Consider the following 18097-nt stretch of genomic DNA (forward strand, 5'->3'; position numbering starts at 1 on the left):
AGGAGATTATCGCGAACATGCAGACAGACAAACGCGGCTGAGAGACTTTGTTTTATAATACATAATGATAGTTTTTTTCGAGCAGGAGGCTCATCTGATGGAAAGTGACTACCACCACCTATGGACATGGGATTGCCAGGTGCGTTGCCGGCCTTTACGAAAGGAGAACGCTCTTTTCTTGAAGGTTCAATTTTAAATTTACTTCTCCTGTTACACATACGTATTAGTATGTGCCCGTGGTCGCAACTGATACTGTTCGCATACGCGCGGTTAGCTGTCACCACGACAGTATCACTGTAATTACAATTACCATTGTCAGATTAACAAGATCTTCGCTTCAAACAATCCGCCACACCGTCTTACAAAGGACTTAATATCCTCGAGGATGACCACAAGTAAATTGTTCCTCGCAAACCCTCGACACCCAAATTATGCACGCCCCCTCTTCACACAAGGCAAGATAATTTATTGTTAATACTTAAGCGATTCTATATCTAATGATGTAGTTATAGAGTCCAAAGTCGCTTGGGTATATATACTCAGCTTTGTGATTGTTCAGGTCAGACATGTAAATGAGACCAATGCAGATGGCGTTTCGAATCTGATTGTCGTTACAATGTAATAATGGAGGAGTCGTTTAAATTAAATTTATGTTAAATTACCTACGAATGCTGTAATTATTAAACATTTAGTACTTAAAAGGGTATTACATTTCGACTGCCTTGTTCTCGAAGTCTTGGGCTTAAACCCTGGATTAATTCAATACGAAATTATTGGGTGTTTCTGTGAATAAATTCTGTACCTAAGTGAGGAAAGAAAGAGGGCACTTGTGCAGACACTTGTGCACATTATCATATCCTGCACAACTGGTTTGTGTGTCTCTGTGAATAAATTCTGGACTGAAGTGCGGAAAGAAAGACACTTGTGCAAATTTACAAATCCTGCGCAACTGGATAGTTTCAATTGATAATTGTTCTGACCGAAATCAATATCATCAAAATGACTTATCACAATTTAGAGCTTATATGTAATATTTATAAAAGGAAGACATATAGGTGCTGATCACACTGCTCTAAATCATCTTCGAACCTCATCTGAGCGTGATCATAATAATATCTTATGTGGTTCTCGTCAAACTGCTATCGATTATTTTTAAAGCATCAAAGAAATGGCTCATTCTGGCCATTGCGCAAATAGCGATTAACAAAAGGAGGCTGGGGATAAATACGAATCTTCCTCGATATGATCACATTTTCCTTAATTCAGCAACTAAGAGAGTAATAAAGCGAGGAAGTCTCCCTGAGTGGTTTCATGCATTTGTCTGTCTATTTGTTGCTCTTTCATGGCTGAACTTCTGAAAAGATTTGTTTTAATTTACTATGAAGCAAGCTTGTAGTCAAGGAAATATTGCCTATGAATTTTTTCATGTCTAACTTTTGACGAACTATTACTAAAGTGCGATTAAATCGCTATCAAAACAAAGTAGGATACAAAGCAAAATATTTTTACGCTTTCATATATATTAGTGTTGATGATTTTTAAAGTTCTGGCGTTTATTTGTTTAAAAAAATGATGAAATATCTGCATATTTATCGAAGCGAATAATGTCAAAGCAGATCAAAAATAAAAAGAATATCTTTGGGTATGCAGTTGAGTTCTAAAATTCTTGATACTTTTTAAAAACTTTCAGGAATTGTAGAACGCTGCTGCATGCTAATAGAATAATAATACATTTAAGTTTGATCTCCTTGAGAATCTTCTGCTAAGTTTATCTTTATGTAGTTTTTGCCAAGCCATGCCATTTTTCCATTAACAGACTTAACTGTCTCTTTCCTATCACACTTATCATTGCGTACGTAAAGCGCTTAATGAAACATCTGAAATAACAAGCGTTTCATTAAACGCATTTAGGAAATAAACGTACCCCAATATATTTATCTGTATTCCCGCATATTGCCATTCATGGCAAATTGATTCAACAATCTTCTTGAAACTCTTTGATGTTGGTAATTTCCTCATGTCAAATCGACACACTCCATCATTGCGCGTTCGCTTGGAGCTAATGAAGGTAATAAATGTGTTCGTATGTGCGTGGGAGCAGCGATGTATAGATGCCATTGAGATAATGACACTCCAGCAATAAGGGAATGGGCTGATAATGTCGATGATATGTTCTGTTCTTTTGTGATGAAAGTACAACGAGATCATTTGTTTTGATAATATTTTGTATCTGCTGTTTATGATATTGAAATTAATTTGTGTTTTCTTTTTCAATTTATAAGATTGTAGATGTTTGCTTGATTGAACTTAATGAAAACCAAATTATTTTATCGCTTATCGGTAATATGTCTATCTACCAATAATACCTACAGGGGATATACTATCTGAGTGCTTATGGAAGCGAATAGATATGTAATTGAAAATCATTATCTATTTCACTTTGACTTAATGTTACAAACAATTTTGAACTATCATGTTCCAAAAATAAATTAACTATTTTATCAACACCCGAATTCAAATTCCTAAGAGATAAGCAAATTATGAAAAGCACAACGGCGCTGTCTATTTCGTCAAGCTCATAAGGTACTGTATCGATGACTTAAATTGCTTATTAAGGCAAGGACACACTTGCAATTTCGAATTAGTTCTTTTACTGTTTTTTTCTGGTCAAAAAAGAAACACAGGATACAGTCCAAATAATTAAGGAGACAGTTTCTATTCCATTTATTTCATTACAGCAACAACAGCCTGTAAGTTTCCCACTGCTGGGCTAAGGCGAAACGTGGACACTCACGACAAGACTGATCCACCAGTTTAAAGTCGCTCAGGGTGCTATAGAAAAGGCTATGCTCGGCGTTTCTCTGAGGGATCGAATCAGAAATGAGGTGATCTGTCAAAGAACCAAAGTCATCGAAATAGCCCACCGGATTAGTAAGCTGAAGTGGCAGTGGGCTGGTCATATTTGTCGTACAACCGACAACCATTGGGGAAAACGTGTTCTAGAGTGGAGACCGTGTCTCGTCGAACGTAGTGTAGGACGTACTCTGGCACGGTGGAGTGACGATAAACGGAAGGCGGCAGGCAGGAGCTGGATGCAAGTAGCCGGAGAAAGACCACAGTGCACTTGGAGAGGCCTGATGGCCTGGGCTGATGATGTGATATGTGAAGGCCTCCACATTGAGGAAAAAGTTATGAAAACATTCCACCACGTGGTTTCAATGCGGTTTGGTGGAATACACATGTGGCAGAATTTCTAAGATTTTAGACACATGCGGGTTTCCTCACGATGTTTTCCTTCACCGCCGAGCACGAGATGAATTATAAATACAAATTAGGCACTTGAATATTCAGTGGTGCTTTCCTGGGTTTGAACCCGCAATCATCGGTTAAGATCCACCCCTTCTAACCACTGGGCAATCTCGGCTTTATAATTATCATTGTTCTAAATGTAATGATTCATGAAGTCGTAGTTTCTTTATCATTATTACCAATATCAAAAGCTGAATTGGAAAAATAATTCTGATTTAGTGAATAAAAATGTTTAGCATACAAAATGGGTTTCGATATTTCTAAAAATGAGAAAATTATTCGAATCTTGATAGCAGCAATAACTTCTGATAGTTGGAAAACGTCAGAAAAATAATGTTTGAAATGAAACCATTAATTTAATGGCGGTTATATTTACTAAAATAATATCATTAAAACGAACGTCGTTATAAGTTATATTGTAACTGGTTCTAGTTAAAACTTTGTATTCGCCATTTTGTTTTAACAGAACAAATGTACTCTTTACTAATAGCATTACACAGTTATTATTTTACTAAAGCCGACTGTTAGGAGTTTATATTATATAGCTGCATATAATTTTGCGTCATTCTTGTTTGTTCGTTTGGCTTCTATTTCGCTCCGTTAATTGAGAATATTTAATGCATTATATAAAATTATGACAGCGGTCAATTGTATATCTCTTGCTTTTAATATTTGCTCATTTTAACTTATAAACACAGATATCTAATTGAAACTGTATCTGTATTTTTGGCGTTTTTTTTTAATTTATATCTATTTTTGTATCATTTATTATTTTTATTTGAAAATGACATGATACATTATAACGCCATCTTAATATTACATCATCACATATAATGGTCACTATTATAATATTATTATTTTGCTTCATTGTATTGACAGCTTTTGATCCCGTGCCACATATGTACATCAGTGTAGTATACTTTACGTTGGGAGATTAAAATATTTTTCTAAAAACATCGACGTGAAAATCCGTAAATGTCATACTTTTTTAAAGTTTTATCAAAAACACGAGCCGAATCAAACACTCTACTCTGCTTCAGATTATGGAACAGTTTTTCGATTCGGTGATTTTACAATGTTTTATTTCGACCTCAAACACAGAATGAAATGGTAATTTAATACTGCAATGAATTGGTATTATCTGGAACTCCTTTCCTCAAAATTAACTGGAACTGCTACATATACATTATTATTATTTTTTGTAGCACTGATTAATCAGTGCTACAAAAAATAACAGACTGCTTAAAATTTTATAACATAATTTTAAAGAAGGCACTAAATATGCAACTAATACTTAAATGAATACGCTTATACAAATCATTTTAAAATTATCACGTTAGAGGATTAAAGAGAAAATCAAATTAAAAACAAAACACAAGACTTTAATTAATTTCAAGTAGCTTGGAAAACACAAAAATAATAAAAGACTCAAGAATAATCTAGATTGAAAAACTAAAGTGGAAAATTCAATACGTCGAGGTAGGTAACGTTTTGAAACAATATAGCAATCTACCAAATCTCAATTTTCCGAGTGAAAATAAAGCAGATGGAATGAGATTTATTTCTCTGCGCTCGCCGCATAGAAAAATTGCTTTTTAACAATTTCGAGACGGCCACAATTTCACCGCTCATTGTCCCCACATCTTAAGCACACGCTTTTGTATAGACAGTATTTTCTAAAGGATAAAGCGATTACGTCTCTCGAACCTAATTCTAACATTTCTACGTCGACTCCGGAACCGAGTTCCTCTTGTTTTGACAATTTATTATTTTCAGATGATTTCGGAGACAAAGAGAGATAATGCATTTCGGGAGTATTTATGTCACCACGTTGGCAAAATTTATCTACCGATTTATAAGCCATTAGGTGCTAGTTAAAAAATAAAAACGTATTAGTTTCCCATCACGCGGCTACAATTTGGAATTCAATTGTAACTTAGTTTCATCTGACACATCTCTAATAGCCCTTGATGATTACTATCACATATAAATAAATCAAATATTCAGTACTATTACCATAGCTACCCATCTAAAATACTAACAATTTTCTTCACCAGTAATTACCTAAAATATTATTAGGTTATTTATTTTGAAAAATTGTGCAACAAAACTAAATTTCTGCTGTAAGTTATAATATTAAATATAGCTTAAAGCTATTGCGGACTCTCCTGTATATATTTGGGCGATCTACAAACCTTTTATACAAAGTTTTCACGTATCTGTTACAGTTTTGGCAGCCTCCGCTTGGTAAGTGCTCGGACCGATAATTTCCTTTCCGGCCTCGTTGACATTAAAGAAAAAGTTCCCAACTATTGAATTATGTTTCAAATTATTAGACGCCTAAGTTGATTCACTTACTCGTATTATCAACTTAAATATATACACATATGAACTAGTTACTTTAGAAATCTTGGCCGCGTGGTATGGTGTGAAGAATGCTAGCAGCATTTCCCCGTTGAATCGCAATTCCGATTCTCTGGGCAAAAAACGAACCAGCCTTCCTGTCACCAGTGGAGTCAATGAGGCGAGGTGATATACTTTTGATAAAGCTTTTTGCATCACTACTCTAAGGGCCAAGCTTTTCAACAGCAAATGGAACAAAAAAGTAATTTAAAATACTTACTCGTATATTTAATTCACTCAAAATTCCACTCCATAATCTCCACTTAGACTTAGACTCAATTCAACTATTTTCTCTATGAAATTACATAAACTGTTATATGAATTTTCCATTTATAGAATTTAATCAAGAGGATGCTAAAAGTTTATTTCTGCTTCTGTTGAAAGCTGATTGCAGTTTCCTTGAGTTTTTTATTATACCATAGCTTTTTTAGAGTACAAATTCTATCCTCAGGGTAGACTTCCCCAACACTCCGAGGTTCATTTCCGTTACGCTTCAACAAAGGCATTCGTTTGCTACGACTGCTACGAACGTATTGCTTTCAGATACACGATTGTATGCTTTATTCTTCTGTTAATAAAATCCAAAATTGTATAATTCAATAAAGATTTGTGTAATCAGTTTATTTTTTTCGATTTCTTGACCGGAAATTTCTTGATGCAATATTCATTTGGAAAGAATACAAATTTGGAATTTTTAATATCTGATTCGAGTGCAGAGTAATACGTTTTTATACGGATTGAAAATGTAATGCAATTAAAAAGCAATAAAGTCAAACTATTATCTATCAAACAGTTTGAGGAGGAAAACCCAAATAAAGTATCATATTTTAGAAAACAAAACAAATAACTTTGTCCATACATTTTTTTCGGGAGTAACAGCCATCGAATGCCTTACCGATGAGTCTTCTTCCCTTTTTAGAGAATATTGAGAGTTGCTCAGATGTGGTTTTTGAGGTTGTTTATTTTCTGAAGATGTTTACTTTCATCCGAGCATGAAATTAACTAATCTAGGAACATTTTCGACTCTTATCTAATATATAAATGAAATGATTATGATGAAATTAAATCTATCTGAAATATAATTTGATTTCTTTTCCCAGTAAAATTAAATAATTTATCAAAAAGGTAATTCGATTAATTAAACATTGAACATAGGCTAATAACGTTCAAGGGTTATATTACAATTAGATAAGGGCTTAAGAGGAAGTTGGAGCATTTGCGAGATTCCGTTAATTAATGGTTATTGTAAACAGTCATTGAAGTGAAATTAACCCAGACTGTGAGAATACTTAATGCGTATGGAATGATAATATTATGAGTTTAAATCATATATTTATAACGATGTACCAGTGTTGTATTCGGTTGGATATTCTGTTATAATAGTTAAGGGTCAGTGCACTCTCATCGGGCGTCGCATATCCGCTCAATAGTATGTTTACCGGTTAATAATAACCGTATTTAGTACAATGTAGATTAAATTACGGATACATTTAGGGCTTAAGATTGCCTGAAGATTATCTTTGTAATTGCTACTGAGGTATCTTGTACAGCCAATTTTGACACTAAGAGTCTTCTCGCTACTTTTTTATGGGATGGAAGCAGGAGGTTCATCAAATAGAAAGTGACTTTCATCTCCCTTGCAAATCAGTAGCTCTTATTGTGTAGGCTTTTTCTAAAAGGTTCCCAAGTCGTATCTGTTTGGAGAAAACATAGACAATAGCTGGTTTTGTTAAGGCTGTGCGAAGTGAAAAATGTCTTAAAAATTGTGGTCTGGCAGTTTGAGGTAGATGCGAGTAGCCGGATAAAGACCACAGTGGCGTGCACTTGGAGAGGCCTATGTCCAGCAGTGGACAAAAACGGGCTGATGATGATGATGATGATGATGCCTAAGTGACTGGGTTTTTTACTGGCATGAACCGCGTAAACCAATGAAGTTATGAACATAACGATATAAATTTTATGTAGACTCCTAAACCCGATCGGGTAGCTATAGTTACACATTTTTGTTATAGGGTGTAGCAGCATTTAATTTAATAGCAGGTATTTTTAAGTAAGTGTGAAAGTATATCAGAAAATCAAAATCAAAATATACTTTATGCAAGTAGGAAAATTAAAATTTAATTTTAACAAATACTTTTGAATCGTCATTTTACAGAACTGTATTAAACGTAATGTTATCGTTTCAGACTAAACATTCTACCGAGATGGCTAGAAACTCAATAGCTAGTCTTTTCCAACATTTCAAATACAAAGTCTTGTCAGCTAAATACATTTATATGTAATAATATTTCCTGTGAATCAAAGAGTATCAGTTCCACGCTTTTGTGCTCCTATTAAATGATGTGTTATAAAAAGGGTTATAAATATAAATAAATATTAATAATTACAGCCAGTAAATTTCCCACTACTCGGCGAAGGGTACTCTTTTAAGGAGGTTTGGAGTATATTCCACCACGCTGATCCAATGCGGGTTGGCGAATTCACATGTGGAAAAAAAATGTTGAAATAAGACACAAACAGGTTTCCTCACGATGTTTTCCTTCACCGCCGAGCTCGAGATGAATTATAAGCACCAATTAAGCATATGAAAATTCATTGGAGCTTGCTGGGGTTTGAACCCGCATTCAACGGTTAAGATGTACGCGTTGTGATCACTGCGCCGTCTCGGCTGAACACAAATACAAGATACAAAGTCCCATGTAATTCAGCTCTTACTCGTCCTATAATCATTGGCTTATATCCACATGTTCTAACCACTGAACCATATTAACATCTTGCTTTAAAACAGCGTCAATTTATCGGACTAATTACAATTTAACATATAGGAAACTCTGTGTCAGAAACCGACTATTCAAATGAAGCACAAACAACCAAAATTACGACTAACGATTCTACGTTCAGTGTAAACATTGCAAGTTGCAGTTATTGAAACCGCGAGTGCAAATTGCGAAATTCACTTATAATATAACAACACCAATCACACATTCTGACACATGACCCGAATTGCATTTCATGTAAAATATCTTCGAAGGTTTCGGGACTTAGATTCGCTTGGATGACGACTATCTTTTTTTTAAGATATAAGTAATCAGGCTTGTGAGCCAACCAATGGTGAGTGGTTACCACTGCCTATATACAATGATACTGTAAGAAATATTAACCATTCCTTCCATCACCAATGCGACATAAACCTTGGATACACTGGCTCACTTACACTTCAAGCTGGAACACGACTATTGACTGCTATTTGGCGTTACATCTGATGAGTAGACGTATCTACCCAGATGGGCTCACAAAGTTACCAAGCAAATTATGATGAGGAAAACATTTACATACATTCTCTTAAGCTACGTCAAGAACGTCGTACTTATCTGGATTAAAAAAAAAATGGATACATTCCCTTACGCTACTCCATACGCTAACGTCAAGTACGGTGTATTTGCCTGGATTTGAAACTGCAGGATCTGACTCCGTGTTTGACCCACCAGGCCGGGTTACCGATAATCTGGTCATAATTTTTACATTTGCGATATTTACATCAAAACCACACTGGCCATAATTCGTGTTGCCAGTTTAGGTGACAACTGCGGTCACGTCGCCGTTATTATGTGTATCCTTGTTATTACGACGCCAATTAGCTTTTGCGGTTAATTAGTCGTGTCATACGCGATTAAGCCTTGTTTAATTGTCGTGGAAGACAAAGTGTGTTCTTATGATTATAATTAGGGACCTTCCACACGACACATACATTATCGTTGATAAATTAGATCTATGGTTTTAAAATTATGTAAAGAGATGATTATTTAAACGATAGATTATAAATTTTAAAATAAACTTGAACCTTATTGTGGATCATGGTCGTTAAATAACAAAAATTATAATTATAAGATTTTAAGTTATTCTACATACACGCCTTTTCTTAAAATTGCGTTTCACGGTAGCGTATCCAATGACGCACCACTATTAGGGATAATTGCTAAATATATCTGTCAAATAGAATGTTTTATTTGACAACAGGAACGATTAAAAACGCATAGTCCATTTCTATACCTTTAAATTATTCTGAGCAATTAATAATTACCTTGTATTATTGAAAGAACACTGTCTATCTTAGATCACTAGAAACAAGATGACTCAGATAAATTACTTGATTTCAAGTTAATGAAACGCGTTCAAAGTGGGAATACACATCTGATCTTCAGCTCAGCTGTGAACAAAAATATGTGAATGCTAAAAATGCCCCATGAAGACAGGAAGCCCTTTTCTAACAGTGGAACACTTGCATGTTAAGTCGTTTAAGATTAATGTCTTATACTAAAATACGTCGGTGCTAAAGATTCTTAAAAAAGCATATTTTGATTCTGATTCTGTTCGTAATGACAGGCAGACCCGAGTCAACATTAATCATATTTAAAATGAAAGTCAGTTTCTGTTTGACATATTTTTACACGAAAGTCATTTTCAAACTTCACCTCTCGTGAAATGTAATTTTACATTTATTTTCAGAGGTATAAGCTTACAGGATATTCAATAATTAAACTTTAGATTTTTTTTTTTTTTTTTTATGGTTTGCGGACGAGCATATGGGCCACCTGATGGTAAGTGGTCACCATCGCCCATAGACATTAACGCTGTAAGAAATATTAACTATTCCTTACATCGTCAATGTGCCACCAACCTTGGGAACTAAGATGTTATTTGGCGGTAGAATAACTGATGAGTGGGTGGTACCTACCCAGACGGGCTAGCACAAAGCCCTACCACCAAGTAAGTGGTGTTTTAATTTTAATTTTAGTAATTAAGTTTTGGAATGACCTGGGTCTCATTTTATTAACTATTTAAACAAAAAAGTGCCTATTTGAGATGTAGTTTACATAATTAAAGCGCTTAAAATGTAACCTATGCTACGATTATTTATCTTAATTTTTGGGTCTCTTTTCGACTAGCATAGATTGGTATTTCGTTTATTACTTAGAGCATATAACATAGCCCCTTTATAATCGCTGAGCTGAGATGGCCCAGTGGTTAGAACGCGTGCATCTTAACCGATGATTGCGGGTTCAAACTCAGGCAAGCACCGCTGATTCATGTGCTTAATGTTAATTTGTCTTTATAACTCATCTCGAGCTCAGCGGTGAAGGAAAACATCGTGAGGAAACTTGCATGTGACAAATTGCATAGAAATTCTGCCACATGTATATTCCACCGCATTGGAACAGCGTGGTGGAATATGTTCCAAACCTTCTCCTCAAAGGGAGAGGAGGCCTTTAGCCCAGTTGTGGGAATTTACAGGCTGTTGTTTTTGTTGTTGTTGTTGTTGTTATAATCGCAATTCCAAGTCCAATCTTGAAAAATGTCTCGGCTAATCAAGAACAGATATATTACGTAGCCAAAATTTTCTTCAACGTCCCACGCCTCTTTGTTCCACCTTATTTACCATCATGATGAGCTGGAGTTGTTCCATTTATCAGCAATTTCCTTGCCTTTTGACAAGCAAAAATAAGTAAAAAGGCTGAAAAATGGATCAATTAATAAGAAGTTCTATCAATATATGGCAAATTATGATAATCATCATCGACAGTGGACCACCAACTTTGTATACTGTTGTGAATATACCTATATCTGTTCCTGTATTAACGTCAGCTTATTTCCTTCAACCTGGAGCACAATATTGTTATTTCATAGTATAATATTTGGTACGACGATTGAGTGGACATAGATCGTTCACAAAGCCCTACCAGAAGTGCAAGTAATGTGAATTGGGCTGACTGACATTAGTTTACGTTAATTCATAATATTCGGTTAAATCAAATTCACCATTATGTCTGGACTTGAGACGATCATTCCGCACTAAGCTGTTAGACGATGAATTATTACCAAAACGGAATGGTCAAATTCAATCAAACGTTTGTTATTATATCCCCAGATTTACCTCAGGACTTAGTCAGGATTCTACTAATTAAACTTTTCCGAGAATCTCTGATTGCAGAATGAACTATGATAACTATTCAAATGGCAAAACTCGGGAGAAGATTTTATACATATTTTTTTCTTAAAGATATGATCAGATTCAATTCATAAAAATCAGATTCAATGTTGTTTACACCTATAAAGATGTATCACCTCGAATGTCACCCATATTATATATTTTATTTTTTAAGTCGTTGGTGTAACTTTTTAATAATAAACAATAAATAGATTCTAATCCTAATTTCAAAATTCACTGTACGAGCAGTACGAGAGGATATAGTTCAATTTATCCCCTTCGGAAATTCGTCATTTCTGATAACACAAATATGAATCTGGATATTGGTTTATGTATAAAAGTTAAAGACAGATTCTTGAAGCCTTATCGCCTAATCGCCTAGGGACTAGCGAAATTATTATAATATGAATTAAAGTCGAAACTTTTGAAAGTTATAAATGTTTCGATCGATATTTAGGTTTCTGTTTATGAGTCATGTTATAACTGATAAAGCGTCAATAAAATATTATTTTATTAATGTCACCCAAGAGGGCGAAATTAGTACTGTTTGTATGTATTTTTAAATTATAATTTAATTAGAAAACTATATTTTGCTTACTTCATAGACGATCTTTATTCATAGGAATAAAGATTAGGTCCTTATTTTGCTTACAAAACCAGGAGAAATATATTTTTTTATGGTGTAGGTTGGCGGACGAGCATATGGGCCACCTGATAGTAAGTAGTCACCATCACCAATAGATAATGACGCTGTAAGAAATATTAACTATTCCTTACATCATCAATGTGCCACCAACCTTGGGAACTAAGATGTTATGTCCCTTTTGCCTGTAGTTACACTCGCTCACTCACCCTTCAAACCGGAACACAACAATATTGAGTACTGTTATTTGGCGGTAGAATAACTGATGAGTGGGTGGTACCTACTCCAGGGCTTGCACAATGCCCTGTCACCAAGTAACTAGGGAAACAATTTTTTATGAAAGTTCGTAATTTTGTTATTTTAACAAATTCCGGTGTCGATCTTCTGTTTATAAGTAAAATACCACTGTTGGAGTAATTTCACCAGAACACGTCTTCAAGATAGATATAAATAATAAATAAATATTTGACAACATCCCATACATTACTTTGATCCCAACGTAAGTAGCTAAAGCACCTGTTTTATAGAAAATCAGAAGTAATGACGGTACCCCAAACACCCAGACCCAACACAACATAGAAAAGTAATGAACTTTTTCAACATCGACTCGGCCAGGAATCGTACCCATGAAAACCGGTGTACACACTACTCAGCCACAAAGATCATCAGAATAGAGTGAGAACATGGATGATTGAGTATGAATAAAAGACTAGGTTGCTCAGTAGTTAGAGCACCCCTTGTGTTCTTAGTCAGAGAAAAGAGATTTGAATCCAAATCTTACAGTTAAATACGTAAAAATATAATATAATTCATATAGTAAAGCGAAGTTATCTTGAGGAAATGAGTTAGATGAAACTTTACTGCGTTTCAGTTCCATGAAATTTTGGATCAATCTCCAAAAAATATTTCCAGAGTATCATAAGGTCTTAAGTCTACAACGAACAGTCGATAAGAAAATTTGATAATAAAAACGCAACTTACAGTATAAATATATTCTCACATCAGCTCTTAAGTAATAGAAAATTCAATTAAGAGCCTGTGTTTAATCTTCAATAAGCTGTGGACTCAATGTATTAACAAGGGAACGAAATGACCCGGTAAATCAAGTTGCCATAAGGGCTCAGGAGACCCGAAGTTGATCATAAAATTAGGTTACACGACCCTTGTAGTTATGAACTCGCAAAAGTATTGGATTGCTAAGGAACTTAAAATTACATATATTTATCAACTTAAAAGCATATATATCACCGAGATAATGTAAATTTTAAAAAAATATGTTAAAAAGTTTCCAATTTTTATTTTGGAACAGTAATTCATTCATTCATTCCACAGACATTTTTATCTTTTCCGTTTCATAAATTTAAATTATTTGTAAAAAATACATTGGTAAAGATGGCATATTATTCTGTACAAGATTATGCAAACGATAAAAAATCGTGAAATGTATACTTGTTTATTTCCAGGCAGGATAAATTACATACATATATAATTGTAATTAAGTAACATGCTTGTATTTTAAATGTTTAAAAACTACTGAGTTTCTAGACGAGTCGTCGCTTCGCTTTTAATAATTGTTAAATGACGATTCAAAAGGGCTTGTAAAAGCCTGCTTAAATAAAGTATATTTTGATTTTTATCATTCTGATCCTTATACTACTTATAGTAACAGTTAGAGCAGAGATGTGCAAGTGGTTGGAACGCGTGAATTTTAAATGAAGAATACGGATTCAAATCCATATTCGCATGAGCTTCATTTTCGCTTATACATAATCCCTTACTCCGCGTACTTCACCACCGAGCACCAGATTAAGTACGTATTAATTAGTAATAAATACGTTAGAAGGACGTTTCAAAGCAAACTGTTCGTGGAAATCCTGCGTATGGCGGATACATGTGTATGCACTACGCATTGGAGCAACATACATGGTGGAATCAGATCTAAACCTTCTCCTTAAGACAACAAGAGATCTGTGACCGGCACTAATAAAATATTGGGATTAAAGTAATGTGAAAATTTATATCAGAAATTATGCCCCAACCTTTGCGATTATGAAAAAAAATAATTTGTTAAGTAAAATTACTATTCTTTAAATAGAAGTAGATTCATTAAATAAAAATCAAAATATTCTTTATTCAAATAAACTGACAAAAGAACTTTTGAATCATAACACTACAGTGATGATTTAAATGTAAAGGAAGCAAAAAAGATTTTATAATAAACTCAGTACTAACAAATTCGACTATTTCAGTTACAATATGTCAATAAAGAACAATTACATAATCATATAGGCTGGGTCCAAGCATTTTTACCTTTAATATAATGTTGTATTGAGTAGCATGCCTAATTTATTAATGCTTTTGTGACATGAGCCTTAAATTTTTTAATAGAGTATCGGATAATTTTGTTAATAAATTCACTCACAATGATTGTCTTTCTGGGATTTGTGCCATAAGATTAGGTTACCAAGGTTCTCCAAACTCTGACAAATGTTAGTAAATCCTTATTTATATTATAAAGAAAATAAAACATTTTCGACAATAACACAACATTTGTTATCGCGATTAACTCAACAAAAACTTTATCCAAACGAAAGAAACTTACCAAAGCAAATGGTAATGAAATCACTAAAACCAATCGCTCCGTCAGCGGGATTGAACGGTTATCGTAGTGATTGCGACCGCTGACATTGTTACGAATTAGCGTTTTCCCGGAGCCCGGGATAGACGGGATTCGTTAGCACAATGTGATTAACAACACTATTTATTTCGTTGATGAGAGCGTAAACATGTTTGGTTTCGGTGCTGTCTGTTTGATAGTGTTTCGATTTTTATTTAGATTAACGGATCGCTTTGGGTTTCTTTATAAAATTTGCTGTTAGTTCAACTTGCGTTGTCCTCTTAGACTATGAATATTTAATTTGACTTATTATTTTTCATATAATTTATGACATTTGAAATTCTTATTTTCTTTAGCGTATATGAATAGGCTGGTTGGTTTTCAGACTTAGGAATATTCAACTCAACTAGCTATGTAAAACACTTGGATTTTGAAGATTGATACCCTAAAGGAACTACCCTTATGAGTCATGTGTCGGCATTACGAATGCCGACTACGAAATGTGCAATAAGTAATTGTAAATTAATTCTTTTATCAATGTACTCCTGGCCAACGCATTTTATTAAATGATATTCAATTAAATTCTTAGCTTAATGGCTTTTAGTTAGCCGACAGGGCATTTCGCTAATGTACAATTTCGTAGGATGATGAAAACACGAAAGAGTTAAGTGATGTGTAGTCAATCTTACCTACTGTCAAACAACTAACAGTTATATCAAACGTAATAAGTTTACATTACAAAAGTTGATATGCTCGCTAAGATAATTTAGTCATCTAATCTAGGCAATTTCCTAAATTCTATTAAAACGGAATTTGCAAAAATGACCCAGCCGATTACAGGCTTCAGGATTATAGGCTTCCATAATAGTAGGCTTCCATTTTCATCTAGATTAATTGTTAAATTTAAACGAATTTCCACAAGACTAACAAGGTCATTGCCACTAAAATTAAACACGTGTAAAACAATCAGCAGACCCTAATTAAAATTAACGTATAATTTTTTAATTAACATTTCGCAGTTTTCAATTTTAGCTAGTACATATATAGTTTTCTTGCTTTATTATTAAATTAAGAATAAAGGTAAATAAAGAGTTTTAGTCTTTAAATGTGAAAACATCGTGAGGAAATCTGCATTTATTTAATTTTATAGAAATTCTGCCATATGTGTATACCACCAACCCGCATTGGAACAGCGTGGTGGAATATGTTCCAAAACTTGTTGATTGAGAGACTCAACTGTATCAGGTTTTCATCTAACCTTGCAGGTTCAAGCAAAATCAAAATAAACTTTATTCAAGTGGCCTTTTACAAGCACTTTTGAATCGTCAATTAACAATTAAGTGAAGCTACCACCGGTTCTGAAAGTAGATTCTACCGAGAAGAACCGGCAAGAAACCCAGTAGTTACTATTTTTCAACATTTAAAAAATACAGTCATATTAGTTAATACAATTATTTAAATTAATGTATCCTGCGTGGAAGTCAACAGGTATTAATTCCGCACTTTTTTATCATCTACAAAATCTTGTAGCAATAACATAATTATTATTAAAGTAAAACAATATTGTACTTATTAATAATTACGAGTTAACGTTTCAATAGGCTATCGCGACTCAATATGAAGTGAAAACATTTTAGACCAAATTTCCGGACATAAATAATACATGTGTAATAATTTTATATGCGTGAATTTACCATAATTTATATAGCGATTTATTAATTATTGTAATGATGCATTAAGTGACGCGAATAAATTAAACTATAATGTAATGTTGTCAATTTAATGATAATTTATAAAGTGTATAAATAGATTTTAACTAATTAATAATATGTCAATAAATAAACACACAAGACCATAACACTTGCACCTAAAATGGAAGGTAATATAAATTAAAGCATGTTTGTTATTTCATTACCATCGTTTTCTTGTTCATCTTTATCATATAAATTTTATATAACACTAATTAGAATATGGAAAAAGACGACCTGTTTTTCACGTAAATATCTAAAATATCATTAACATATAATAGGTAAAATACAGGTTCCAAAATCGAACCCTGTAGGACACCAACTCGTGTCTTAAGTTCTCGAATTTATTAGCGGTAAGGAACAATTAAACGACGTAGGTTAATTCGGTGTAAAGACCGTGCAATGCGACCTTTATTGGGCTATTAAGGCTTAGCACAACTTTGGCCATTCTCGGTTTGAATCGCTGTTTCTAATGAAGCGTATTGGGTATTAGCGGAGGATAGTTCGGAAGCGGTTCACATAATTATTGGTATAATATGAAACTACAAAATACTATTTAAATAATTGTGATTTTGCGTTATATTGTGTAAATTCTGCTATATCATATGGTGAGTTTCTTAATTTGTTATATATTAATACTACTTAACTGGTCCTAACTACTTAATCGATCGTTTTGGATATCGCAAATTAAAAAATACAAAGACAACATGCTTCAAACATGGCCTTAACTACATAATTTTGTATATTATAAACATAGGTTATCATGATGGTCAAACAAACTATCATGATTTTGATAACTTTATAATATTATTGTTATATTTTTAATGGTTACCATTAAATACATTTTTACATAGTTGAGTCTATTTGGTAAAAAATTGAGATTAAGTTTAAATAAATATGATCATTACTCACAATATTACTTATCAAATATACATATACTAGCGACCCGCCCTGGCTTCACACGGATGCAATACTGGTACTAAATATATACGTACTACAGAATTTATTTATTACCGATATCACATTGCAAACTTATCCGTTTGTTAGTAGTTAGTCTACATCAGCTTCACTTAAAATCAAAAAATAAATAAAAAAATTCACAATAAATAAAATTTTAACAAAAAGAAAAACCGACTTCAAACAAAACAGTATTTTAAAACAAATTAAAATGCACTAAAAAGTAATAAAAATAATTGCATATTTAAGATATTTTTGAGAGTCCTCCTAGGTAAAATGAAATGAAAAATATTAGACTACTTAAAAGTCTATTTACGATTATATAACGTAGTTATAGTTATTGTTATATTTGGAGCCGGTGTCAGCCACAGGCACACGCTTCAACAATCAAAAGAAAGAAGCGATACGAGCCTCTTGATTGACCCAGTATAATA

At 33.5% G+C, this 18097-nt stretch overlaps 1 protein-coding gene across 1 annotated transcript in view; it reads right to left on the bottom strand.

Annotated features, from left to right (window-relative positions):
* Window positions 1-5116, bottom strand: part of LOC124540392 — a 30506-nt gene extending 25390 nt beyond the window's left edge. The window contains exon 1 of the mRNA XM_047117894.1: window positions 5017-5116. Within this exon, the coding sequence (XP_046973850.1) occupies window positions 5017-5116 (100 nt within the window). The remainder of the gene's footprint in view (window positions 1-5016) is intronic.
* Window positions 5117-18097: the final 12981 nt, after the last annotated feature.

Source organism: Vanessa cardui, chromosome 25 (genome assembly GCF_905220365.1).
Source record: "Vanessa cardui chromosome 25, ilVanCard2.1, whole genome shotgun sequence".
NCBI lineage: Eukaryota > Metazoa > Arthropoda > Insecta > Lepidoptera > Nymphalidae > Vanessa > Vanessa cardui.